Raw genomic sequence first — 27,417 nt, forward strand, 5'->3', positions numbered from 1 at the left:
GTCACTTCCTTCTTGCTTCGGCGGGCGCCGTCCCTCGCCGCCTCGATCCGCGCCACTTCCCCATCACTGACCCGCAGGCTAGCCTCGCTGGGCCGCGGAATAGCCTCCATGGCTGCGGCGACAATGTCGTCTGGCTCGGCCTTCACTCCCACTAGCACTCGGCTTCCTACTGTCTGCTCCGCTTGGATCTCTGCAGTAGCGGCTGCGTCTGCCCAGTCTTCCTCCTCTTCGGACGCCTGGCTGTCTGCCCCGGCTCCTTCTCTTCCCGCCTCTCGTTTGATTCTTCTCCGCTCTCTCCTCAGGAACTTGTTCACCATCTCGCCGATTACGGAGGCCATATTCACCGCTTAACTTCTGACGCCAATGTAGCGTTCCTGGTATTTAGGGAATCAGAGGCTTCTTGCTGGTACAGGGTTCTTTATTCACAGTTAGTCATATTTCAACTCTTGGCGGTTGTCACGCACATAGCTAGCTAGCTGCTTCTCTCTTTGGCGGTATCTGGAGAATGACTCCGCGCATGCTCTGTCTCCCCGGAAGTCTCCCACAAGCATAGTGTTCCCCCCCAGTAACACTCCCCCACATCAGGTCCTATCTGCAATCGAGACACTTCTATTGCTCACCACATTATGTGTAACACTGGTTCGCTACAATATCTTACCTGGATAAGCTCGAATGATGATGTTTATATTATCAGTCCGAGTTGGAAGCACTGTCTCCAGCCCAGGCAGGCGGGAGAGAGTCGTACTGTAAACCTCATGCACGAGCCCCAAGCTCCGGGGGAGCGCGCAGCAGCAGCAGCTGGGCTCTCTCGGCCAGAGCAGAGAGAGCACAGTCTGACATTTCCGCAAACAAATCTCATGGCAGTTTAGCGCACATGTAAAATATAACGCTATACTACGACATGACAACGTGACAAAGCTTCTCTAAACATATCGGCTAATATAATATCGTCACTGTGTACAAGCAACGCCAACTTTTCAGGAAATGAAGTCAGCAGAGCAGAGCGACTGGCTCTCTCTGTGTGTGTGTGCTCCTCGGGGGGATTTGCATGGGAACAGTCTGTGAGGAGGAGAAGAGCTCTGCCCTGCACTGCCTGCGCCCTGAGAGGAAAAATCAGAGGTGTGTAACTTTTAACAAGAATCACGAAAAGCCCCAAAACGCAAATTAAAAACGGATTTCATTGCGCGGTTTATCTCTAGTTAGACGAGGGAATTACGTGGAGAAATCTCGCATTGTGTTACCCCAGAGCGAGAGGTTTGTCCTATTGTGCGGTGTGCTGCTGTAACGAGCCTCACGTCACTTTGCTCTTATCGATAGGTACAGACGCCAATACACACACACATGAGAAAAATAATTAAATTTCTATTTCGCCACTGAATTACCAAATTTATATAACTTTCAACCATTTTAAGAAACGCTGTTTCCATACAGACCACCAGCGTTGGCTAGTTGTTGATATTTATAAAGATATTGCCCCTCTCAAATAAATTATTTTTGAGGCGGTAGGCAAACTGTAATGGCGTCGATTTCCGAAAAAAAATCTTGACTTGAACACAGCCAAAGAGTTTAGTATAGACAAGAGTATATGTCATTTCTTGGTTTTTTCCATAGGTATTTTCAAATCACTGTTCTGATACATATCTAGGGGGTAAGTCCTCCTTTAAAGTGATCTTTCCTGGTTTACTCTTCTGCTTCTGGTCTAAATTAGCATCACAAAAGCACTAGACTAGAACTGGACTGGACACTGGATTATGAGCGAGGTAGTGTGAGCCTGCTGCATTGGCGGCAAAATAGCAGCAGAGGGCCGATTTAGGTCCGACAGAGTGCGATTTATGAGGGCGGGGGGAAATGGCAAAAGAGTCTGTGAAGAAATCTGCCCATGGGCTGATATTTGTCCGATGTTATCAATTCCATGGCCGATGTACAATGTCAAACTGACATCTGATCGATGTGTGTGTGCTATCTGGGATATACCGTAGTTCTAACCTGCTTACTGCGCTCTCTCACTGTGAGTCACCTTCACTCTCTCTCTCTCTCTCTCACACACACACACACACACACACACACACACACACACACACACACACACACACAAGCGCCAATCACACGGCCATCTGGTAGGAAAATAACAGGTGATTGTATTTTTTTCTTCTTTATTAACAAACAGCATACACATAGCCTAGATGTAGTAGGCTACCGTTGGTAAACAAGTAAATGTACGAATGCAATAAACATACAGCCGGGGGATCAGATCACAGACAGAAATCATAAAACATTGCTAAATCAGTTCATAACATTTTTATACAGGGTGCATAACTTTGTGGGTTTAATTCTTCTTCTTCTTCTTCTTCTTCTTCTTCTTCTTCTTCTTCTTCTTCTTCTTCTTCTTCTTCTTCTTCTTCTTCTTCTTCTTCTTCTTCTTCTTCTTCTTCTTCTTGCTTCTTCTTCTTTGTGGGTTTAATTGCTTTACTATTTTAGAATATATGATTGTTGACATGTATTGCTTTTCTTAAAAAAATAAAAATACAATTTTGATTTATACCGGTATGTGTTTTGGCAAGTAATATAATCAAATTGATGATATTGATATTTGTTTTGGAAGAAGTGTAAGAAAACAAATATGAAATATACAAATATTCTGGTACCAGTTGACAAAATGAACAGTTCCCTTCAGTGTCGTTTTTATTTGTCGAAAAATCTTGGTGGAGGTGATGTGACACACAGACGGTATTGTAAAGCGCCATATTGGTAGGCTACTGAATGCATGTAACATCATGGCATGGGAATACTATGATATCATGTCTAATTCTGCCGCTGCTAGTAACAGCTGAAGACAACATTAAGTTATGGCGCCAATAAGGACAAAGAGGGCGCTCATGTAAAGTTTAAAAGTGTCATAATACGCTTCTGATTGGCTGTGACCAGATCAACGACCTTGCTGTTCTGCCCAATAGAAACGTAGCTTATTGCATAATAGCTGATTGGCGTAGTCTGGGCACCTTTTACTCCGCTTTGTGTCATGGGGGCGTAAACCAAGGAAACAGGAAACAACACCGGAAATAAGTGCGCCAAAAACGTCTTTGTTGCCGTTAGCTTGACGCGGTGAGGTTATGTGCTAGAGCCTAGAGCCTGAAAAGAACAACAACACAAGTTGTATAGTAGCATTAGCACATTTCTAGTCACTGCTGAGGAAGGTTTCTGGAGAGCCAAAGACAATGGAGTACTCGCCATGTGAAATCTTATGATCAATGTCCATGTCTTTCCCAGCACAGGCAGCAGAGATGCTTCAATTGTTGTCAGCGGATGGACAACTAGCGTTATAACTATTCCATCAACTGGCCATTTGTTTGAAAAGTAAAGCTTCTGTATTGGCTTAAAATATGTGAAATTGTGAATCCGCAATGTTTCTACAAGAACTTCTTCAAAAACTTTGTTCGGTACGTCCATCTTTTGTTTTGTTGTTTGCCGTTTTATTTTCTGATTCGTTGTGTCTGATTGTCAAGTTAACGAGCTATTTCCGCTGTTGTTTCCTGTCGAGGGCGGGCTCTAGGCCGGAAACAGGCAGGGTGACAAAATTACTTGTAGGCTCTTTCTCGCCGAGAAGAGCCTGGTGATGACGCGAGGTTAGATTGGCGTAACGCCGGACCATTGAGACCGCAGAATGTAAAAAAGTTTGAATATTTATGAGTAAGGGGGCGTGGCCTGGGCTGCGAGCTAACATGGAGGTTTAGTTGTGTGTGTGATACTGACAGAGGAAGGCCACAGTGTTTAGTTTGATCTGATCTGATCTGCAGACATGGACATGGCGAAGAGAGTGAGTGTGGAGCTGAGGAACAGGAAGCCAGCGGAGGTAACGTCATCTCACTACACGTTTATTTATTTCATTATTTCTTTACGCGGGATGTCGTGACGGATGCAGAGTCGAGCATCGTCATTTCGAGTCTGCTTCCTTCACCAAATGCTCGGTAGATCAAAGGCACTCTCCTGTAGCCTCCCTGTGTTGTGTGTGTGTGGGGGGGTTTATTCGCCATGTTGACCCAGAAAGCCCATCCTCACGGTGTTATCATCCTCCATGGCGGCGGAGGCTCGCTCGACTGTCTGTGCGCTGACTTCTCGCCGGGTGCGTGTTCGCGCGAGGCGAGCCTGTTGTCACTAGCCACGAGCTAACAAGCTAACCTGCCGTCTGCCCAGCCCGCATCATTCTTCAGGATTAGCTAGCTGTGGCTAACTTACTGCTAACATGTTTGTAAACTACACTGCTAATGTTGGTTTGGTTCGGGTGAGTTCGGCCTAACGTTCCAGTGGACCCAGTAAACAACACGTGACGTCATCATGCCAGTTCCATTGAAAGTTTTCAACTGGTGTGTGCGGGGGGCGGCTTCTGAAGGATGGAGCTGTGTTGAAGTACAGCCTGTTCTCCTGTGGACCAAAATAATCAGAATTCCGTTATTGGCCCATAGCATGTTTGCACATACAAGGACAGCGACTTGGTGTAGACACGTGTTACATGAGATATAGACAACACAATAAATACAAATGCATACAGATAAGCTGAACCCCAAAATGACTTTTTATTTTATTTTAGTTCACATACCTGGGTATACAGTGCACCAATTTAATAATGTATGCAAACATTTTCACAAAAATCAAATTTCTTTAGTACTTTGGTACAATTTTTCACATCAAAAGTTAATTTTTATGCCTCCGCCGGCGATAGCCAGGTCGGAGGCATTATAGGTTGAGGCCACGTCTCGTCATAGACGCTGGGTTAGCTGGCTCAGCCTGGCTGGGGGTGTGGTCAGGGTGGGGTAAAAACCCTGTTCTATCCATTCAGCAAAGTTCGAATGTAGCTGATAGCCCAGCCCAGGCAGACACGATTGGGGATTTAACCACCGCAGTAAACGCACATCTGAGCAGTCTTGTGTTCTGCTCTAGAACCCCCAAACCTGTAGTTTAGAGCCGCAGCACCGTCTTTTGGTGAGTCAGCCCATGAGATATATAGGTGGTTTTACCCCACTCGCGCGCCAGCCGTTTAACATTTTGTGGGCGTTCCCAGACATACTGTCTCTATGGATCCGGGTTGTCTGTCCGTCCGATGTTCGTTAATGCGATATCTGAGTAACGCCTTGGCGGAATTTCATCAAATTTGCCTCAAACCTCGACTCAACGATGATCTGATTAGATTTTGGTGGTCAAAGGTCAAGGTCACTGACCTCTCGAATAGGGATGGGACTTGTTAATTTGTATTGATTGATACCATTTTCGAGTCTGCTTAACGAACCGAACCCCCCCCCCCCCCCCCCCCCCCCCCCGAAATAAAAGCTATTTAGAAATCTGGTTTTAAATGTCGTTCGGGTGCTGGGATAATGTAATGCATTATGGGTAGTCGGCTACTGTGGCTAATGCTAGCGGCTAACGTTAGTTACTTTACATGGCAGTAAAACGCCACTGAATGACCAAATTGATTTCACTTTTAACCATTTCGAGTAACACTGTTTCCATACAGACCCCCAGCGTTGGTTAGTTGTTTATAACGTGACTATATTTATAACGTTTATAAAGTACTCTCGTTTCCGGGTCTGAATACAGCCGAGTATAACAAAGGAAATGGCAAGCTGCAACAATCAAGTCACGTTAAACCGGACCTTGTACCCATAATTATTTTACAATTAACTCATTGAGTGCCAATGACGACAATCGTCGTCAATTCAAATAGTAACGTAGAGTGCCAATGACGACGATTGTCGTCAATTGCGTTTTTTGACGGTGGGACGTGGATCAAAGCCTGATGCATCTTAGGGATGGGCATTTTAACCAATTTAAATACTCGAGTACTCTCCTTCTATTATGAACGAGTAATCGGGTACTCGCTGTGGGGGGGGGGGTTTGGGGGGCTTTGGGGGTCCGTGTGGAAACACACGCTTAACCCAAGTTTGGCTATGTTAAGCAGGTTATTTCGAATATCTATTACTATGGTAATGACAGGGGCAGGAGCAGGGGTAATCTGCTGTGTATGGGGCTGTTCACACATAGCGTTTGCATTTTTGCATGGAAAAAACACAACCTGTAGCACTTTTTGTGAGGAAAGGGACAATTAGGTGACATTAGCTGCAGCTGTTGTCCCTACCTCAGATCTCTGGTGGTTGGATGGCAGCATTGGTTAGCGCTGCGTCGTCGGAGCAGACTTGTGAAACAAGCGAAGAAGGCTCATTTCCAATAGGCCTACATGCCCGGTACAATCCATTCTGCTTTATGATCAGTACAGTAACGTAAATCCACGGATTACAAGGTCCGGTGTTCTGCCAAAAAGTGAAAACTGACCAGTGACCATAACGTTAGCTGCAGCTAAATAGTGATCGACATGAAGCAATAAAGTGATTCGTTCTCCACATTTCTTGTGGCTAACGTTATGGGACGACGACAGTGTAGTCAGTAAACTAGCGCCACGTTTTCAATGAGTTTTATCGGGGGTGCGTTGTGGAGAAGTGCGTCTGTCTCGTGTCGTTAATGGGAGCGCATCTCCACCAGTCAATCTTCATGATGAGCTGGGAAACTTCCTGTTAAAACTTTCAAAATAATAGTACTTAAACAAAAGTAAATAGCTTATTGATGCACGTTGGATGAGAAAAAGGTATTTCAACAAACAAAGCAGCAAACCTTGTATCAAAATACTTGTGATGTTAAGATTACGAGTGAAACTGTGGCTGTAAGGCATTACTCAAAATTAATATTAATGCCAATGTTACAATAAGGGTTTTATTTTGAAAGCCCTAAAGCAGATGACATACTTTTACATTCTGGCTGACTTGACGCCCGTGCAGTTATGCCTGTCTGAAACACAGCCATGCTGCCTGATCCACATGACGATGTGTGCGTACCATTTTTAAAGGGGTGAGGGGTGGGGCGAGTACCCGAACAGCAGAAACATTACTCGAGTACTGACGTTATGAACGAGTACTCGAGTACCCGAGTACTCCCGCCCATCCCTAATGCATCTCCTGTGAAAGTATGGGGGATGTCGAATGTGTAGAAGCTATTTTACGGACCCATTAGGTGGCGACAGTGCTCTCCAGATTAGAGAAAGGTGAGGAAAAACAGCAGAAGAAGCCCCGTGATGAAACGGAAACCGATGCTGGAGCCAGAGCCGTATAGATTGCTCTGGCTGGAGCTAACGTTAGCTGCGAACAGCAGTCAATCCGCTCCCACAACTGAGCCCCTCTGTCTCTGCTGCATAGTTTCTCCACACGATTAGCCGCCAGAAAAGCAGCACCCGACGCCGAAGGGCCAAACCATTCTCAGCAGTCCGGTTTGGCTTTTCGGTGTCGCGCTGGGAGCCGGCGCACCAAAACGGAGCGCTCCGAAAATAGACGCTGGGTGCGTGTTAGGCTGTGTGTTAGTGTGGGGATGAGTTTCTCCAAGCTCCACCGGCATGCAGGCTGTGTGTTGGTGTGGGGGTGAGTTTCTCCCAGCTCTGGCATGCAAGCTGTGTGTTGGTGGGGATGAGTTTATCCCAGCTCCATGCAGAGATTCGTCGCCTGACACACGCAGCAGAGCGAGCAGAGCCACCAGAGACACTCCCAGGAGGAGGAGTTTGCAGTTGAGGGGGGTGGGGGTGCTGTTTTATTGAAGGAAATTACTGTTCAGATGTTTCAGGTCAGAAAATATTAGCTTCAGAGTCAGTGATTTGCTTGAAATTCTTCATTTCACAAAAGGCTCATTATCTCAGCTTCTAGTCTGAAACGTCTGTTTTTGGTGAAATCAACCTATCTTCTCCGGCTGATAACTAAAGAACGGAAAATGATATCAATAAACTTTTTTTTGCTGATGATACAATAGAGTCTCATCGTTCTTTGTGCATGTTCGGTGTTTACATAGTAATATCACACAATATTCTGTGGGCCTCGAGAAATCACTGAAAACGCTCTGAAAGGGCTGGCACTGGGAGCATCCGTTTTCCAAAAGTCGCTGGCACTCAATGAGTTAAGGTGGATAACCCCGGGGGGGTTGTAGTGCTGTCATCGTGACTACAGCAGCCGTGTATAACACAGCCCACCATCGCTATTTCGGAATAGATCCGAACCAATAGAAACGCAAATAGACAACGCTAACGCCTGCTAGCTTTCTATTAGCGCTGCTGTAACCTGGACTGTCGCTAAGTTAGATGACAAGTTGACAGCTGCATCGTTTGTAACTAAGTTCAGTAAACACAGAAAATATTTGACCAGAATTTCTCCCATTTGTCCAGCACATAAGCCTTTTTCCCCCCACTTCCCACCCAATTTGTGTCTAAAAATCAGGAAGTAACACAGGTGCAAGCAAAACATTTAAGAGGGCCCCGGGACTGGATCCCCTAAACGGATTGGAAGTTGGAAACCCTCGTTAATGTTCTGCTTGCACCTGTGTTACTTCCTGCCTTTTAGACACAATGGGTGAATTGGGTCAGGTGCGAAGTGAAAAAGGCGAATTGAAATCTTCAAGGTAGGGTACGGTGACCGGCATAATTGTTTTTCTGATGGACACACTTGTGTGTGCGCGTGTGCGTGTGTCTCTGTGCGTGTGTGTCTGTGTGTGTGCGCAGGTGGTGGAGCTGGTGATAGATGACTGTCAGAGTGGAGGGGAGGTGGAGGGGTTAACAGATGAGTATGTGTCTCTGGAGCTGCTCAGCATGGTGAACGTAGGCCTCACCTCGCTCAACAAGCTGCCCAAACTGCTCAAACTACGCAAGGTGAGTCACAAAGCCAGGCCCAGTCACCTATAGCCATTTCTTAACATGAAGTCTGGACCATGACCATGACCATCGTATATCAGGGCAGGTTATTTCGCGGTTTTACCCTTCTAGACATGAGTGATCATTGTTTCTATACATGAGTCAGCACCAGTGGCTCCTGCATTACATTACTGGCTTTCCTAAGTTGGGAAGCTAAGCAGGTCTGGCCTAGGATACTCCTTGGATGGGAGACTGGTGCTGGAAGTGGTGTTGGAGGAGCGGTAGGAGGTGCTCTGGTCCGAATGGTCTGATGAATAATCTGATCTAATGAATAATCTCCCCAATGCCCCTAGAGCAGAGACACGGACTCTGTCCTGTGAGTGAGCACCGTCCTTCGGATGAGACGTTAAAGGAAAATTCCGGTTTGTTAGACCCTGGACCTTATTTCCAGCTTTAAATATGATGTTTAAGTCACCCTGACAACTCCGGTTTGATTAGCATCAGCAGAAACGATAATCGGCTTGAACTGCAACTTGAAAACGAGGAAAACAGGGCATGTGAAATGCTTGTATTTATGTCTTGTAAATAGCTTATTTTCCGACGCACAGTGGGTCATATGTTTATTATATGAGAGAGAGAACGAGATGAGAACGATCTGACGTATCTCAGTGCTGCCGGTGTGGCACATCCGGCTCTGTTTGCTGTCCATCACATAGGTATTACCCGGCTGCTGCATGTAATCCATATATGACGGTATTCCATACGGGCTAAGCTACATACAGCTAACCAGTGAGTGAACCCTGGAGGTGACCCGGATGTACTTATTTTCTTCTTCTTCTTCTGTTTGGTTTACTTTTGTTAATGTTACGTTGAGCCAACCTGAATAAGAAGAAGCTCCTATGATCAATTTGATCTCCCTGAAGCATCACAGCTCTAAATATGCTATTGAGGATGGGGACAGCCCTAGTCAGAATTTTGATGGAAGTATGACCTACACGGTGCAGGAAGAGAGACAGGTGGGTATATACATCTCATCTCAGAGCTTGACTGTGATTGGTTGCAGCTGGAGCTGAGTGATAACTGCATCAGTGGAGGTCTGGAGGCTCTGGTGGAGAAATGTCCAAACCTCACCTACCTCAACCTGAGCGGCAACAAGATCAAAGAGCTGAGCGCAATTGACCCTCTGGTAAGACCTAGAGCTGCCTGCAGCAGCCATTCAATCATCACCGAAAATTAATCCACAACTATTTTGATCAGCCATTAATCGTTTTGAATCATTTTTTAAGAAGAAGAAAAATCCCCCTTCAATTGTTTAGGAAAATTCTGCAACAGTGTTTTGCTGTGAAACTCCATAAATGTTTAGTGAACTAAAAACCTCACCCGTCCTTCCATCGGCATGGGGCAGAGGAGATAATGAGTGAATTCTCATTTTTGAGTGAACTGTTCCTGTAAGTGGCAGCCCCTGTTCAGACTCATGATGTTCCTGTAAGTGGTAGCCCTAGTTCAGACTCATGATGTTCCTGTAAGTGGCAGCCCTAGTTCAGACTCATGATGTTCCTGTAAGTGGCAGCCCTAGTTCAGACTCATGATGTTGCGTTTAGGGCCATATGATTTCTGCAAAACAGAATTATGGAATTTGGTAATCAATTTGAATCAACTGTAAAACTGAATAGAACATGAAAACGGAACATTGCAGAATTTTCCATAATTTGGCTGCAATTGATGAAAGTAGGCTTAATTATCTAAATCAAAAGTATCCCTAATTATTGTAGTAACCTAAATTATTTCATAATTGTAAAATCGGCCTAGAGAAATTATTCAGTTTTCAATTTTGTTTTCAGTTTTCAAATGTTTTGAGAGGGGGTGGGTCTTGCGTGGGACCCTTATGTCACCTCACAACTTGGTTTTCACTTTGAGAAATATGTTGAAGAGGTTGTCTGAGAGAGCCAAGTCATTATATATATATATATATATATAGCCAAGTCATATATATATATATATATATATATATATATATATATATATATATATATATTAGGGGTGTCACGGTACACAAAAGTCACGGTTCGGTACGTACCTCGGTTTTGGGGTCACGGTTCGGTACGAATACGGCACGGTACGAAAATGGGGGAAAAAAGCAACAAATCCCAAATTCTGTTTTTTTCCCTTTGAATATGTCTGAATTCTGCTTTTTACGCTATTTTTACCATCAGAAATAGTGTCTAATATGTGGGAATGAATAAATGTCCACTATTTAATAAGATCTAGGCAATCCACACAAAAAGGTTTTACTCTAGAGCAGTGATTTTCAAAGTGTGGGGTGCGCCTCCCTCTCAGATGTCTGTATTCCAGCTGTTTGACAGGGCAAAGACATTTCCCCCCACTTTAAATCTTTATTGTACACAAGTTTGTAAACAGAGCGCATGTGTGGAGTAGCCTAATACTCCCACCAACCCCTCCCCCTGTTGTATTTGTTTTATGTAGCATTTGCGTTTGATGTAAGCACTAATTTGGAATCCTATCTAAAAGCGGCCACTAGGCGGCAGTGTTTCTTTAGTCAACGTCAAAATACCTACATGTTCAGAAGAAGAATAAAACGGCAGAAGAAGAAAAACTTCTTTACCCCTGTTGAAAGATACCCCCACTGTCTGACAGACAACGGGGTGGGTTTCACTTTCCCAGTAAGTACGGGAAAGAACCCTGTCAGCGCCTTAACGTTATTGGATGTGAGTTTTGTTTAGCATAATATGATTACGTTCGGTCATCTAATGGATTATTGGAACATGACAAGGAGTCATCGCCTCTTCCTCACTGCAGCTTGCCTGTCTGCATCCGCAGATGTCTGCTTGACCGCATCACTCATCCCACGCGATGTATGTTGCTTGTTTACAAGTTAACAGCCTTGTCAGTGTTATGTAACGTTTAGCCGCAACGCGCAACTATAAAGGAATTTGTCGCGGCTACGTAACGTCATTGGCAAGCTTACCTCGTTGGCTTGATGTTGACAGAATTTGCAAAACAGCTTATCGCCACAAAACGTCCCATTCTGTGAACGCGGATTTCTATGGCCCTTGTGTTGTTTTGGTGTGTCTTCTTCTGTGGCGTTTAATTCAATTCAATTCAATGCCGTTCAAACAGCGTTTAGGTGCTTCTGGATTTGACGTATTCGTCGTGTCGTTTCATGTACCGTGAAACGAGGTACCGTGAGGGTCATACCGTAAATTCACGGGACGAATACATGTACCGTGACACCCCTAATATATATATATATATACATATACACACACAGATCCTTTAAAAAAAATATCATGGAAAAGTTAGTTTTTTTCCATAATTCCTTTCAAAAAGTTAAACTTTCATAGATTATAGATTCATTACACACAAAGTGAAATATTTCTAGCCTTTATTTGTTTCATTTTTCATCATTTTGGCCTACAGATCCAGAAAACGCCCAAAACAGTATTTCAAGAAATTACAATAGTGTGAAGAAAATCAGCAGTTACTTCTCAGTTATGACTGAGTCCAGCCTCAGTCCACTCCCTCTGAATCTCCGCCAAATGTTTTAATCGTCTTTGCTTGACAATCAGAGCTGTCACTTTTTAATCAAAATTCGAATGTAACTTCCAATGTGGGGGAGGGGGGGATGTTCGATATGTAATTGACCCATCCGAATTAAAATAATAATAATAATATCGGGGGGGGGGTTTCCGGTGAGGGGATTTTTTAAAATGTAATTCCTTGATGATCCAGCAGAGGGTGCTCCGCTCTAACAGCTTGACCTATCCTGACCACCTGGCATGTCTTCACACAAGTTGTTGTTTGATGAGAGACACAAGACAAAATGGAGGCGGCCGATGCTGATGCAGACAACAACAAAGCCAGGAGCGGACAATCACAACACTAGAGCCTCAACGCCACTCACAACGTTAGCGAAATTAACCAATAACTTCGGATATATTTGAACAAATTGCGGGTCAATTAATGTTCGTTCAAACTTTATTTTTGGAAAAAGTGACAGCTCTATTGACAATCCGCTGAAGCCCATGGTCATCCATGGTATTTCCATGATATTCAAATTTTTTTGAAAGGATATGTATATCCTCCCATTATATATCCTCCCCCCTCTGCAGCAGAGCCTAAAGAGCCTACGCAGCCTGGACCTGTACAGCTGTGAGGTGACGTCTCTGGAGTCCTACAGGGAGAGCGTTCTGGAGCTGCTGCCTCAGATCACCTACCTGGACGGGCTGGACCAAGACGACAACGAGCTGCCCGACTCAGAGGAGGACCACGGTAAGACCACACCACCCCACGGCCGAGCCCCGCTGTTACGTTCCGGCCTAGGGTCCCTTGATGCAACATGAAATGAGCCCATCTTCCCCAAAGCTGCCACAAGAACGAATGGTTTTGATGCGAAGAAAAATAAGGTATTTATTTACAAATGAATAAATGGTAACATGAGTTTTAAATGGACAGATGATTTTACCAAGGGTTCTGACTTCTAAATAACAAATATAAAATGTAAGAGCTGCTAGAGTTGGAGGGTTAGATTCAGAGTAGGCCTGTGTCAAAAAATACTAACTAAAGGTTTTAAAATCTTACCTACCAAAACAAAGGGAACCAAAATACATCATCTCACCTTCCTGTCTAAGAAAAACAGGAGAAAAAGGGGGTTAAACATAAATGGCAGCCTATTCCTACTGTTCCAACATAAAGGACAAACTACAAAGCAACAACACATCTGAAGTGTGGCCGAGGAGGATGGGAATGTGCACCTGTGCACCTCTGCTCTCAGCTCCCTTTTAAAGGAGAATTTCGGTTTTTTACACCACGGTCCTCATTTCCAGCTTAAAATATTATGTTTTACTCACCGAAATAGTTTGGCTTCATTCGGATGCCCACGGAAGATTTTAGCTCCGAGTAGTCTCCTCAAACAGGCTATAACGAGAGCCTGCGGCGAGTGCGGGTCATGCTGCACACGCTCTCTAAATGACACTTTTTCTGTCAGATCACGGTTCATTATGGTTGTAAATATAATTATTTAGCTAATAGCTAGAAGCTAAGCTAACATCAACACAGCAGTCGGCGTTGATCTGCCCCGGATGGGGTTACAGTGCCCATCTTCCCCCTGTGAAACCACACTTCTTCAGAGGAACCACAGAAGGGGGAAGATACGCACTGTAACCCCATCCGGGGCAGATCAACGCCGACTGCTGTGTTGATGTTAGCTTAGCTTCTAGCTATTAGCTAAATAATTATATTTACAACCATAATGAACCGTGATCTGACAGAAAAAGTGTCATTTAGAGAGCGTGTGCAGCATGCCCCGCACTCGCCGCAGGCTCTCGTTATAGCCTGTTTGAGGAGACTACCGTACTCGGAGCTAAAATCTTCCGTGGGCATCCGAATGAAGCCAAACTATTTCGGTGAGTAAAACATAATATTTTAAGCTGGAAATGAGGATCGTGGTGTAAAAAACCGAAATTCTCCTTTAAGGTCTGGGCCTCCCCAAAACCAGCCAATCACCCACTGGCTCCTGACACATCTATCAAGCAGTCACACACACCTGGAACCCACTCAGCCACACACTAGGGCTGTCAAAGAATATTATATATTTGAATATAAAAATTGAAAGAATATTCGAATATGAAAATGTATATTCAAATTAATTATTATTATTATTATTACCGGTATTATTATTATTTTTAGTTTGTTTTTGTTTTACATTTAACCAGGTAAAGAACCTGGCCAAGAGGGCAACATAAAAACATACATTGTTTGCCTGGTTATTTAAAAACATTACAAAAGTGTAGGCTACTACTGTATTAGTACTGACTGAATAAATTGGGGGGGGGGGAAACAATGTTTATGTTGGGAAAAAAATCATGTTCAAATAAATATTTCAAGTAGTTATATTAAGCTCTCTGGTTGTATTGGTTTGCCTTGCCATGCACGCAAAAAACTTTTTTTTTTTTTTTTTTTAGTATTCGAATATATTCGAACAAATTTGTTTTGTTTAGAGGGAATATTCTAATATGATTTTGGGGCAATTTTGACAGCCCTACCACACACAGCCAACCAGGAGGGAAATTGAAACAAATTAGTGAAGTAAAGACAAATTAGTTAAAAAATAACCCAAAATACGACCACAGTCTTGACTTTTACCATATTTGACTTGCAACTGAACATTTAGCCCACTGTGTAGAAAATACAGAGGTAGGCTGAATGAAGACAAGAAGGTATTTTGGAAACAGCCTGAAGAAGAAAGAGAGTACCGGTATATATACATTACCAGGCAAACACAATATAATGTCTGTATACAGGCCTCCAGAGTGCGTGTATTTACACGCATTTTCCCCACCTTAAAATCTCCCAGTGGGTATAAATGTTTTCATAACACGCACTCGTGCACCTTGGAATTTGTAGCGTATTTCTCTCTCTCTCTCTCTCTCTCTCTCTCTCTCTCTCCCTGCTCTTGTGCCACGACAGCGTGCAGCGCTGTCAATCTAAATCTCTCACAGACAGGGGAAATACAAAAATAAAACATTTTCAATTGCTTCTGAGTGCTTTAGACTTGGGCACAATCGTTTTACTTTGAAAATCCTATCGTCCTTATCGGTAGTACAACACAGGACAGTCTGCAGCCAGCCATCCATTACTGGTGTGACCAGCCGGCCAGACTCACTCGTACCGGAATCGGAGTCACAAACCGATGGAATTAAAATGTGTCAGATGGTGGTTTTGTACGCGGGAGACAAAGCTACGGCTTCAGCAGACGAGTTCTGACTAACGTTAGGTTGGCTGGCATGACAATGACATCTTAGCGTCTAATGTTAGCATCGCTAGCGGGATGCTAGCTAATGATCAAGCAAATTCTGGGATTACTAACGTTACCCAACATGTAATTCAAGATCGCTAAAATGTGTTGTTGACAATATGACTATGCTGTCTGTTAATGTTAGACCATCTAAGAGCAGCTATCTGCTACGGTTTTTCACTGTCTGCAGTGCACAGTGAGACTCATTTCACAGCACACTGTGGGATATGTCACTATCACACAGTAACTTGAACGTTTACAATCATGACCACCATTACACAATGTTAGGCACATGTCACGGGTTCGGTTCTAAAAAGAGATAAGCACCACGGCAGAACAAAATAACCACAAGGTTGTCACAAGTTTGCCTTACCCGGCACAGGCGTAGGGCGCAGGCAGCAGGCCGGCCGAGGCAGACGGCTCGTGCTTTACTGGATAGCCCAAGCTGGAGTGTGGAGGCTAGCTAGAACTTAGCTTCCGCTCATTAGTTTAGACGCTAACAGAAAAGTATCTCACACACACACTCCCATATGTGCAAAAGGGAATAAAGAGAGTAAAGAACAAGAACCTGGGAGAGACAACATGTCCTCCTTGTTTGGAGTGGCAGAGAGAGAGCCCCACAGCCTATTGCCACATCATATAGATTACACCCCTTCAAGTCAACTCCCAGTTCCTCATGATGACAGCCTCACGCGACGTCATAAATCATATAACCATCATATTAACCAACTGTGACACAAACTACAGATGACTAAATAAATGGTTAGTGATAATTCAATGACAATAGCCAATGAGCTGTATTGAGTCATTCTGGTAAGAAATTCATAGTGCATCATGAGAACGGTAGATTAATCATTGTGTCCTTAAATGTGCTCCTAACTTTTTCAACTTAGGAGCATAATGTAAGGTGATAATCACATCACAGACACCCAGTTCATAAATGCTGCAATACTTGAAATGCAAAGTCTTCCATCAGTGGGCCATAGGCTCAATCCTCACTGTGTTAACTAAGTTGGTGATATTGACTTTAACAGACATTTATTGACATGAAAATCTTTGAGCGTATCATTTAATAATTTGCCAATATGTATACAACATGACAAAGAAGGTAATGCTTAAAATTAGGGCTGCCAATCGATAAAAATATTTAATCGCGATTAATCGCATGATTGTCCATAGTTAACTGTGATTCATCGCAAATTAATCGCACAATTTTTTATCTGTTCTAAATCTACCTTAAACCGATATTTTTCAAGTTTTCAATACTCTTATCAACATGGGAGTAGACGAATATGCTTGCTTTATGCGGATATGTTTATTATTATTGGAACAATGACAAATACTGTCCAGAATATTCTTCAGAATAACCTCAAGGGTGTGCATGCTAAAGCTGAACCATACTGTATAGTGAAGTAGAAGCATATAGGCTACTGTAAGCTGCATAATTAGCCTATCTGAAGAAAAGAGCACAGGAGCTACGCCAGCTCTCTCCCCCTCGGTCTCTCTCTGAGATAGACTCAGCACTGTTCAGACTCTCTCTCGGCGATCAGACTCCCTCCCTGTCTCTGTCTCGCTTGCTTTCTGTGCCTCTCTCCCCCCTGCGCTCCGTCTGTCTGTCTCTCTCTCTCTCTCTGCAACAGTCTGATCGCGCTGATGCGCCCTCTCTTTCTCTCTCTCACCCAAAATGTGGGACATTTTCTCAATTTTAAGCTGAACTTGCCAACATTATACCCATTTTCTTCCTCCTTTTCTGCCTACGGGGGTTTATTTCTGCTTGCTAACGTTACTGCTTCCTGATTTCCCAAACTACGGGTCGGACCAAGGCTCAAACTTCAAAGAAAGTGCATGCGTTAATTGCGCTGACAGCCCTACTTAAAATGTATTATTGCGATGCCAAAAGGCATGGTGAAAAATTTGGGTGCACCTAAATTATGTGCTGGTGCACCTAAATTAAAAAGTAAGGTGCACCGGTGCACCTAGTGTAAAAAGTTAGTCTGGAGCCCTGGTATATATACATTGCCAGGCAAACACAATATAATGTCTGTATATATATATTCCCAGGCAAACACAATATAATGTCTGTATATATACATTATCATCAGGCAAACACAATATAATGTCTTTATACATACATTACCAGGCAAAAATTTAATGCTAATCCAGGTTACAGAGTATCTTCTGTATATACATGATCAGGCAAACACAATATAATGTCTATATATACATTACCAGGCAAACACAATATAATGTCTGTATATACATTACCACGCAAGCACAATATAATGTCTGTATATACTGTATACATTACCAGGCAAACACAATATGTCTGTATATATACGTTACCAGGCAAACACAATATAATGTCTGTATATATTTATACATTATCAGGCAAACACAATATGTCTGTATATATACGTTACCAGGCAAACACAATATAATGTCTGTATATATTTATACATTACCAGGCAAACACAATATGTCTGTATATAACGTTACCAGGCAAACACAATATAATGTCTGTATATATTTATACATTATCAGGCAAACACAATATGTCTGTATATATACATTACCAGGCAAACACAATATAATGTCTGTATATATTTATACATTACCAGGCAAACACAATATGTCTGTATATATACATTACCAGGCAAACACAATATAATTTCCTGTTCTTTGTAAAATGCACAGAAGATAGGCTGATTGGTGCAGTAGAATGTGAGATTAGATTAGACACTAGGGCTGTGGCGATTCACTTATCTCCCGATTCGATACTATCACGATTCTTGGGTGCCGATTCGATTTATATTGCGATTCTTAAGTATTGCGATTCTACGATTATTGCGATTCGATATTACGATTTATTGCGATTTCTGTTTATTTTTTTCTTTTATTTTTTCAGTTTGTTTGCTTTTTTACACTAGATTAGAACATGGGAAAAGTTGAATCATACACTAGAGACTGTATATTATATATCATGAGTAGGGCTGGGCGATATAGTTAAAAACAAGGGCGGACTGGGATCATAATTCAGGCCGGGCATTAGATACCAAGCAGGCCAGGCCGATATGGGCCCACGCGCGTGAAATTTGGGCCGTTTGAAGCCCAATTTGGGCCGTTTGAAGCCAGATTTGGGCCGTTTGAAGTCCAATTTTACAATGAGATGCACCCACTTTAACCCTGAAGTGTAATTATTACTTCAGACTAACTAATAAAGTAATAAAACCACTAGTAAACCAGTAGGCGGCGTCTGGCCTGCTGTTCAGTGAGTGACTGCAAGCACCCAATTTTTTTTTTTTTTGCGATTATCGATTCTGGAATAAAAGATTGATTCAAAAAATCGCGATACTTAGGTGAATCGATTTTCCCCCCCACCCCTATTAGACACTCACACATACGATTTCAGATCAAACGCATGATCTGGAAAAAACAAACAAACATCCCAATCAGCTGTGGTGTGTTTGCAGACGAAGACGAGGAAGACGAGGAGGACGAAGGCTCTGAGGAGGAGGAGGTGGGCCTGTCCTACTTGATGAAGGAGGGCATCCAGGTGAGCAGACAAGGCCTCCTGGGGGCTTGAGGAAGAGGCAGGGCTTAAACGGATAACAGTCAGACTGAGTGTCGAGAACAGAGGAAACTTTATTCAAACAATCAAGAAACACACTATATAGATAAGAAGAATATTTGGTGTTCCAGACAACTAGGAACTCGGGATTTTCCGACCTACTAGAAAGAGTACACTGGAACACCAACTCAAAGTCGGAGGTCCTACTTGTAAACTCGGGAGGGAAAAAAAGCTACCGACTTGACGGAGAATCCGTTGTTAACAATGGCGCGGGAAGTGGGGAGCTGCCGGGGCTGCAGCCCCCCTGGTGGCGGCCTCAGCCCCTGCACCTTCCTGAGCAGCCGCCCCCAGCCCTGCATTTTCGCAACAAAGCGCAACAAAGCTTTGAATCGAATGTATGAGAGAGAGTGTGTGTGTGTGTGTGTGTGTGTGTGTGTGTGTGTGTGTGTGTGTGTGTGTGTGTGTGTGTGAGTGAGAGAGAGAGTGTGTGAGAGATAGAGAGAGAGACTTGAAACAGGAGTAAGATACACTCAGAATGTAAATCCGCTGACTGAAGAGACTGAGTGAAATAAAAGAGGGGAATACTTTGAATCTATAGTTTGTGGTTCATATCAACTGTCGGGGTTCTCTTCTCTCTTCAAATGCGTTCTAAATGTGAACTTAACTGTGTGGTTTTCTATAAAATGACAGTTTGAAATGTCCGCTACTGTAATTAAAGGAGAAAAGTGGAAAAGTGAATAGCCATGTGTTTAGCCTACCGTTTTCTCCCTTTCAGTGCTAATGCATGATGTGTGGGATTCAGTGGGAATGTTTTCTTTCCAAACCGGCTGTTTGTGATGGATCGAATAAAGCATGATAGCTAATAGGCCTACAGTTTGTGTTTGTTAGTTACAATTATGCTAACCAAGATTTATTTAGAGCCATTGTGCTGTAATATTAGGCTATTCCATGCAAGTTTTAAGACAATGTGCAATACAAGTGCCAACCTACTTCACGCAGCATGCTCGCGCATATGTCTGTATATTTACATTATCAGGCAAACACAATATAATGTCTGACTCTGTATATATTTATACATTACCAGGCAAACACAATATAATGTCTATATATTTACATTACCAGGCAAACACAATATGTCTATATATACATTACCAGGCAAACACAATATAATGTCTGTATATATACATTACCAGGCAAACACAATATAATGTCTGTATATATACATTACCAGGCAAACACAATATGTCTGTATATATACATTACCAGGCAAACACAATATAATGTCTGTATATATACATTACCACTCAAACACAATATAATGTCTGTATATATACATTATCAGGCAAACACAATATAATGCTAATCCAGGTTACAGAGTATATTCTGTATATACATTATCAGGCAAACATAATATAATGTATGTATATTTACATTACCAGGCAAACACAATATGTTAATCCAGGTTACAGAGTATCTTCTGTATATACATTACCAAGCAAACACAATATAATGTCTGTATATATAAATTACCAGGCAAACACAATATAATGTCTGTATATATGCATTACCAGGCAAACACAATATAATGCTAATCCAGGTTACAGAGTATCTTCTGTATATACATTATCAGGCAAACACAATATAATGCTAATCCAGGCTACATAGTATCTTCTGTATATACATTATCAGGCAAACACATTATAATGTCTGTATACATTATCAGGCAAACACAATATAATGTCTGACTCTGTATATATTTATACATGACCAGGCAAACACAATATAATGTCTATATATTTACATTACCAGGCAAACACAATATGTCTATATATACATTACCAGGCAAACACAATATAATGTCTGTATATATACATTACCAGGCAAACACAATATAATGTCTGTATATATACATTACCAGGCAAACACAATATAATGTCTGTATATATACATTACCAGGCAAACACAATATAATGTCTGTATATATACATTACCACTCAAACACAATATAATGCTAATCCAGGTTACAGAGTATATTCTGTATATACATTATCAGGCAAACATAATATAATGTATGTATATATACATTACCAGGCAAACACAATATGTTAATCCAGGTTACAGAGTATCTTCTGTATATACATTACCAAGCAAACACAATATAATGTCTGTATATATAAATTACCAGGCAAACACAATATAATGTCTGTATATATGCATTACCAGGCAAACACAATATAATGCTAATCCAGATTACAGAGTATCTTCTGTATATACATTATCAGGCAAACACAATATAATGTCTGTATATACATTACCAGGCAAACACAATATAATGCTAATCCAGGCTACATAGTATCTTCTGTATATACATTATCAGGCAAACACATTATAATGTCTGTATACATTATCAGGCAAACACAATATGTCTGTATATATTTATACATTATCAGGCAAACACAATATGTCTGTATTAGGGATGTTCATTTCGAAAATTTTCCAAAATCGATAATCGGTGAAAATTAACGATCAATTATCGATTATCGGTCATATTAACTCATTCTCTGCCAGGGTCATTTCGGTCTGTGTGCTCCCAGTGCCAGGATTTTGAGCATATTTCCTGATCTTCCAGGACCCACAGAATATTCTGTGCTAGGAATAAAATTACACAACATATCTCACAATAAAGCAGAGACTCTCTTCTTACCCCTTGTAAAAAACTGAAACTCTCCCATGTTTCCTTGTTTAGTTACAAGCAGTGGAAGTTAGCTTGTTTTCACTAAAAATGCCCTCCTTTGGACAGAAATATGAGAAAAAGAGGTTTTTAGTGAAGGACACCGTTTCAAGCAGAACTCTCTTTTGAGCCTTTTATTTTTTGCCTCAGTGACACATCAGACATATACAGTATTTGTTTTCCCAAATAAAAAATAAGAGAATGTATTTTACAGTTGCCATGTGGATTTTTAGCTTAGCTTGATAAAAGCATAAACAAATGGAACGAACCCTTATGTGGTCACACTCACACACTCTCTCTCTCTCACACACACACACACACACACACACACGCACGCACGCACACACACACACACACAGGAATAACGAGTGCTGTAACGTTACCTGCTGTCACGTTACCTCTCATAACTAACGTTACCACAGAAGATCACACAATAGCTACGTTAGTGCTGTAAACTTTGAAATGTTTATGTGACACATGTTTCGCCTTGGTTGCTGGGGACGGGTGTGTGACACGGTTTGACGCGTTTGACGTATCCATGTGATTCCCCCTCCCTTGAGTGTGATAGAGCTCTCCCTTGAGAGGGAGAGCTTGCAAGAGGAAACGTGAAGCGAGTCATGCCGGCGGCATAAGTTATAAACAATGCGTGACAATTTTACTCGAATGTTGTGTGTGTGATCATTTCATCTCAAACGCGATACAAAAAATAGGCTACTTTTTACCATCGTCATCGCTCTCTCCAAGTGGCACCCATTTCTCCTCCTCCGATTCATCTGTCAGAACGCTGTGAAGGGGAGCCTTCGTCGCCATGGCGCTCCGTCGTGGAGCAATAACAAAAACGCAAAATGAATGCCTATGGCAGAAAATACGAAAGACAACGTGTTCTACTCAATGAACTCTTTATTTCAATGTGTCTCCTCTCCAACACTGCTGTCCCCGGCGCATGCCGGTGTGAATTTCCCATGTTTAAAACAGTTTTGTTGGCACAAAGGCCCATGCCCAGCCAGAAAACTAGAGACTATATGAAGCTTCACCTCATGTTAGTCGGCTGTGCAATGGAGTGGGGCGAGGAGGAACGAATTCCACCCAAACCTAGTCCAAACCTTTTTTTTTTTTTTAATAATTAAAAAATCGATCCAAATGCCACATGATCGATTCCAATCCTTAACGATCAATTATCGATTTTCGATAATTGATGAACATCCCTAGTCTGTATATATTTATACATTATCAGACCAACACAATATGTCTGTATACATTATCAGGCAAACACAATATAATGTCTGTATATATTTATACATTATCAGGCAAACAATATGATGTCTGTATATATTTATACATTATCAGGCAAACAATATAATGTCTGTATATATTTATACATTACCAGGCAAACACAATATAATGTTAATCCAGGCTACAGCACCTAGCTGGCTCACTACGCCCAGCCCCAGAGCAGGGAACCAGCTCGCACTTCCCCCCGAACAGACAGACGCTTCTCGGCCGGGGAAGACGAGCTGCTGCTGGCCAGGAGAGAGCCATGACCCGAGGCCGCGGCATCGTAAATAATAACCATATTCCTGGAATGCGAGTTACGACGAGCAAATTTCATAGCCTACTGTATGTATCTACATTAACCAACTATATTGGCACTTTGTAATGTTTGCATACGTATTTGCACATATTTTAACATTTCTGGTGGGCTGAGAATCGCGTCTGCCTCCATGTTTTCTTTCTACATGTATTTCTACGGCAGCCCGTAGGCAACTGAGCATTCAGTTTTCTGCAAGTTGTCTCCAAAGCAAGATATTCACGCCTCCTCACTCCGTGCAGGCGTGCTGCACATGGTGAAACTTGGTTGCAGAGAGGCGGGGCTACGAGTCATTTGTCCTGTCCTGTGTCCGTCAACATCTGCTGTGGTGGACATAGTGTTGATGTGGCATACCGCCACGAAAGGATCAATGTATGGGAAACACTGAGGTGGCTGGAAACCCATCTTGTGTTTTAATGAGACTCCTCACTGCTTCCTCTCAGGATGAAGAGGACGATGATGACTATGTGGAGGAGGAGGAAGACGACGAGGAGGAGGAAGAGGGAGGTAAGTTTGTGTTTGATGTTCAGAGAGATCAGCTGACTAGCTCACATGTCTGAATGTTTGTTTGATGCTTCAATGCACAAAACATGATCCTGATCACGTGACCTCACATTATGTTTTTTTTGGGGCCTCCAGCCCTACTGACACAGAGCCTCTGTGTCAGTAGTGTCTCTACTGACACAGAGCCTCTGTGTCAGTAGAGACACTACAGAGCCTCTGTTCACTGGAGCATCTGACTGCAGCTCTAATGCTACTTCAGACTGACGTGTGTGTGTGTGTGTGTGTGTGTGTCAGATGAGGAAGGAGCAGCTGTGCAGGGGGAGAAGAGGAAGAGAGACCCAGAGGATGAAGGAGACGATGATGACGATGATGACGAATAGCTTCTGACCCCCCCCCCCCACACACACACACACATACCTTGATCCTGCCATTAGCCATAATGACCTCTGACCCCGGGTTCCCATCAGAGCCGTAGGACAGGAAGCAGGAAGCCCCTCCCCCTCATCACCACAGGCCCGTATTCGACAACATCAAAGATCATATTTGTTGACAGATTCCATGAGCCGTCACTACGCGCTCAGCAAACAGCTTAGCAGGTTCGGAGCCGGTCAGTGAAGCAGTGAGTCCACCTGGAGACAGCCCAGTGTGCACTGCAGTGTCCGTTAGCAGCCCGTTCTCTCCCGTCTGCGTACTGACTGAGTGACAGTCGCTCCTCCATCATTGAATATTTTGATAAACGCCATAAACTTATTTCCGTTAGTGTTTAGGAATGTGCTCGTTCAAACAAATAGTTCAAACTTTTGACGTTTTTCAGAACCGTCGTAACATTCAGGCCAGTTTTCCGAGTGGCGATGATCATTGTGACACTGAAAGGTTTGATGCAGAGGAGCTGAAAAGTGTTAGTGCATTGTAAAAGTATCTCATCGTTATGACAACTTTATGTTGTAAAAATATCGTAAAACTTCAAATAAACGCCGAGCGCCCAATAGATACCAGGTCTTTGTTTTGGTAAATAGACCCCGGGTATGTTTTCATTACGGTATGTTTTTGTGTTGCACTCAAACTGAAATCACAGTCACTTACGGTAATGACGTGTGTCAGTCAGTATGGTTTGGTAAGAGTAGAGAGATTGTACTTTCTACCCCGTCAGACAGTTTCATGCTTTGTTTCTACATACGGTAACCGACATGTTTCAGTATGCATACCGCATTGTTTGATGCTACGGACTGCACGGACGGAGTCAACGTGTTAGACTGGAGACGATGTCTGGTTTCCATATTAAGGACCGGTAATGTTAGTTAGTGTTGTTAAAGTGCATTTCTGTCAGCGGAACAGTGATCATAAATGCAGTATGGATTATACTGGACATGTATTGGTAACTCTGCTTGTTGCACAACACTGTATTATCTGATAGAGCTTAGTTAGCTAACGTTAGCTGCTGCCTGCTGCTATTGCTAACGTTACTATAACTTCTTTCCAATGAAACACAAACAACTGGATGTGAGCGGTAGGCTAATTTAGTTTGAAATATGGTATGGCTGTTTCCCAGACGGAGAAGAGGAGAGCAATGAACTGGTAGCGTACCGGTAGTTGACGATGATGAAGGACATCTCAGTTTTGTTGCCATATTTGTTTTTGTTTGTTCCAATCCATACTCTACAGTACTTGGCATGTTCAAAACCGCCTGTACCTACCTTCTTGTGTGTACTAAGTACTGTCATACTGGTTTAAGCAATTTGATACTTTACAATCTTTGCTGAGCAAGAATGTGCAAAATGAATTAAACGCCGGCCCCTTATAGACGCCGGGTCAGGAAACTAGTAAATAAAATGCCTGACGTTTATTTGAAGTTTTATGGTAGTTTACTAGGCTCTACTCAAGCTCTGGTTAGATATTTTATCATCAAAGTGGAAGTTCTGACATTCAACAGGAAACAACTGCGAACCAAATTAATTAAAAACGCATGGGCTGGTACACGGAACATTATGAATCCACCTGATGCATGTACAGCGATAGAACATGCTATTGACATGCTAAGCTAAAAGCCCGTAGGCGTAGGCTTTTGGCCCGCCCATGTCCAGAGCAATGTCAGTGAAGGTGACTGCTGTTCTTCTTGCAAAAGCAAAACAATGAAATGTTCAGCCTGGTTCTTGTTCACTAGCCTGGTAAAAAACATCCTGATCACATGACCTCACAGTCTGTCTTTTCCGCTGAGAAACTGGGCTGGTGCAGAGCAATCTAGTAAGAGAGTGGCATCAGTGGAGGTCCAAAATGCATGACTCGGTAGCCAATGAACAGCCAGGAAGGAGGCTCGCGCTACTTTTGAATGCTAAAATAAAGCTGTTAGTGTACAATTTGATTCTTTAAACGTCGGCCCCTTTCAAAGTACATCACAAACTGTCCATTTTGCTGCAACTCGACAGCACTGCTTAATCCAGAACCTTACTTCCGGGAACTTTTTGAGAGTAAAAAACTGGTCCATTGGAGTGAACGGAGATGTCGCGACTCTTCTACATTATATACATGGCTCTGGGCTGGTGCATACTCTTGTTGTTTAAATGTTATTGAGTCTATTTTTGCAATAACTGCACTTATGGCTGTTTACTCTACTAATGTTAACGTTACCGCTCGTTGCTTCAGGAGACGACATTACTGTTTTGCCAGTACGCAATCCCTGATTGGCCCGGTTGCAGCATCAATTGCGATGCCGTCCCTGATTGGCCCAGTTACTTTATTTCATGAAATCTCTGGGCGACTGGAAGTCCAGACTAATAGAGACACTGCATGAAATAGGCCACGCCCATCACGGGGGAAAAGCTCTGTTCACTTCCACACACCAGCGTCATTTTCCTTGAATTAAACATAGCTAAAAGCTGTTGTGTGGTGGGCTGCGCAGACAACAAATGTAAAAAATCGTCAGTTCAAGTTTTTTTGTACTCCCGAGGAAAACAAGGAAGCCATTGAGAATTGGCGAGAAGAAAAATGTGGATGTTGCCGTCAATGAAGTAAATTGGAGTGTTCATCTTCCGCATATACGATCTTTTTGCGCCAGGATTGGACGGGAGTTCGTGTTTTCCCCCGTCTTGGGCGTGGTTTCTGAATGATGACGCGCTCCGCAGTGTCTCTATACGTAGAGCAAAATGGAATGTGAAGTCACATGATCAGGATGGTTTACCAGGGTAGCAGTCCGGTTCTTGTTCGGTTTTTTGAAGTTGCACATTTTATAGTTTGAGAAATGTTGCGTCTGATTATGTGGTTTCCACTCTTCCCTTCATATTGTGTTCATGAGAATAATCAGCGGAGAGCCCTCCTGCTTCCTGGGTCCTAAAGCCTGTGGAGTTGTAAATAGCAGTGGAGTGGTCTGTAGTGTAGACTGGCTGTAGGTCAGTCAGTCTGTGTTGAAGCCTGGGCTTCATTTTATTTTTTTATTAGTGTCTTTCTGATCAGCTGTTTGTGCTGGACTCTTCTGATGTTTTGGAATAAAAAGACAACTGGACTCCGTCCA

General features: G+C 42.7%; 1 protein-coding gene across 1 annotated transcript; it reads left to right on the plus strand.

The window, feature by feature from the left end:
- The first annotated feature begins 3,732 nt into the window (after window positions 1-3,732).
- On the plus strand, window positions 3,733-27,417 carry LOC310782861 (acidic leucine-rich nuclear phosphoprotein 32 family member D-like). Its single transcript, XM_083643642.1, has 7 exons — window positions 3,733-3,850; window positions 8,579-8,725; window positions 9,771-9,893; window positions 12,838-12,997; window positions 18,992-19,074; window positions 23,852-23,915; window positions 24,207-27,417. The coding sequence occupies exons 1-7, from the start codon at window positions 3,797-3,799 to the stop codon at window positions 24,290-24,292; spliced, it is 717 nt and encodes a 238-aa protein (XP_083499768.1). The 5' UTR covers window positions 3,733-3,796; the 3' UTR covers window positions 24,293-27,417.

The sequence above is a fragment of the Poromitra crassiceps genome (assembly GCF_964638095.1).
Source record: "Poromitra crassiceps genome assembly, chromosome: 1".
NCBI classification, from domain to species: domain Eukaryota; kingdom Metazoa; phylum Chordata; class Actinopteri; order Beryciformes; family Melamphaidae; genus Poromitra; species Poromitra crassiceps.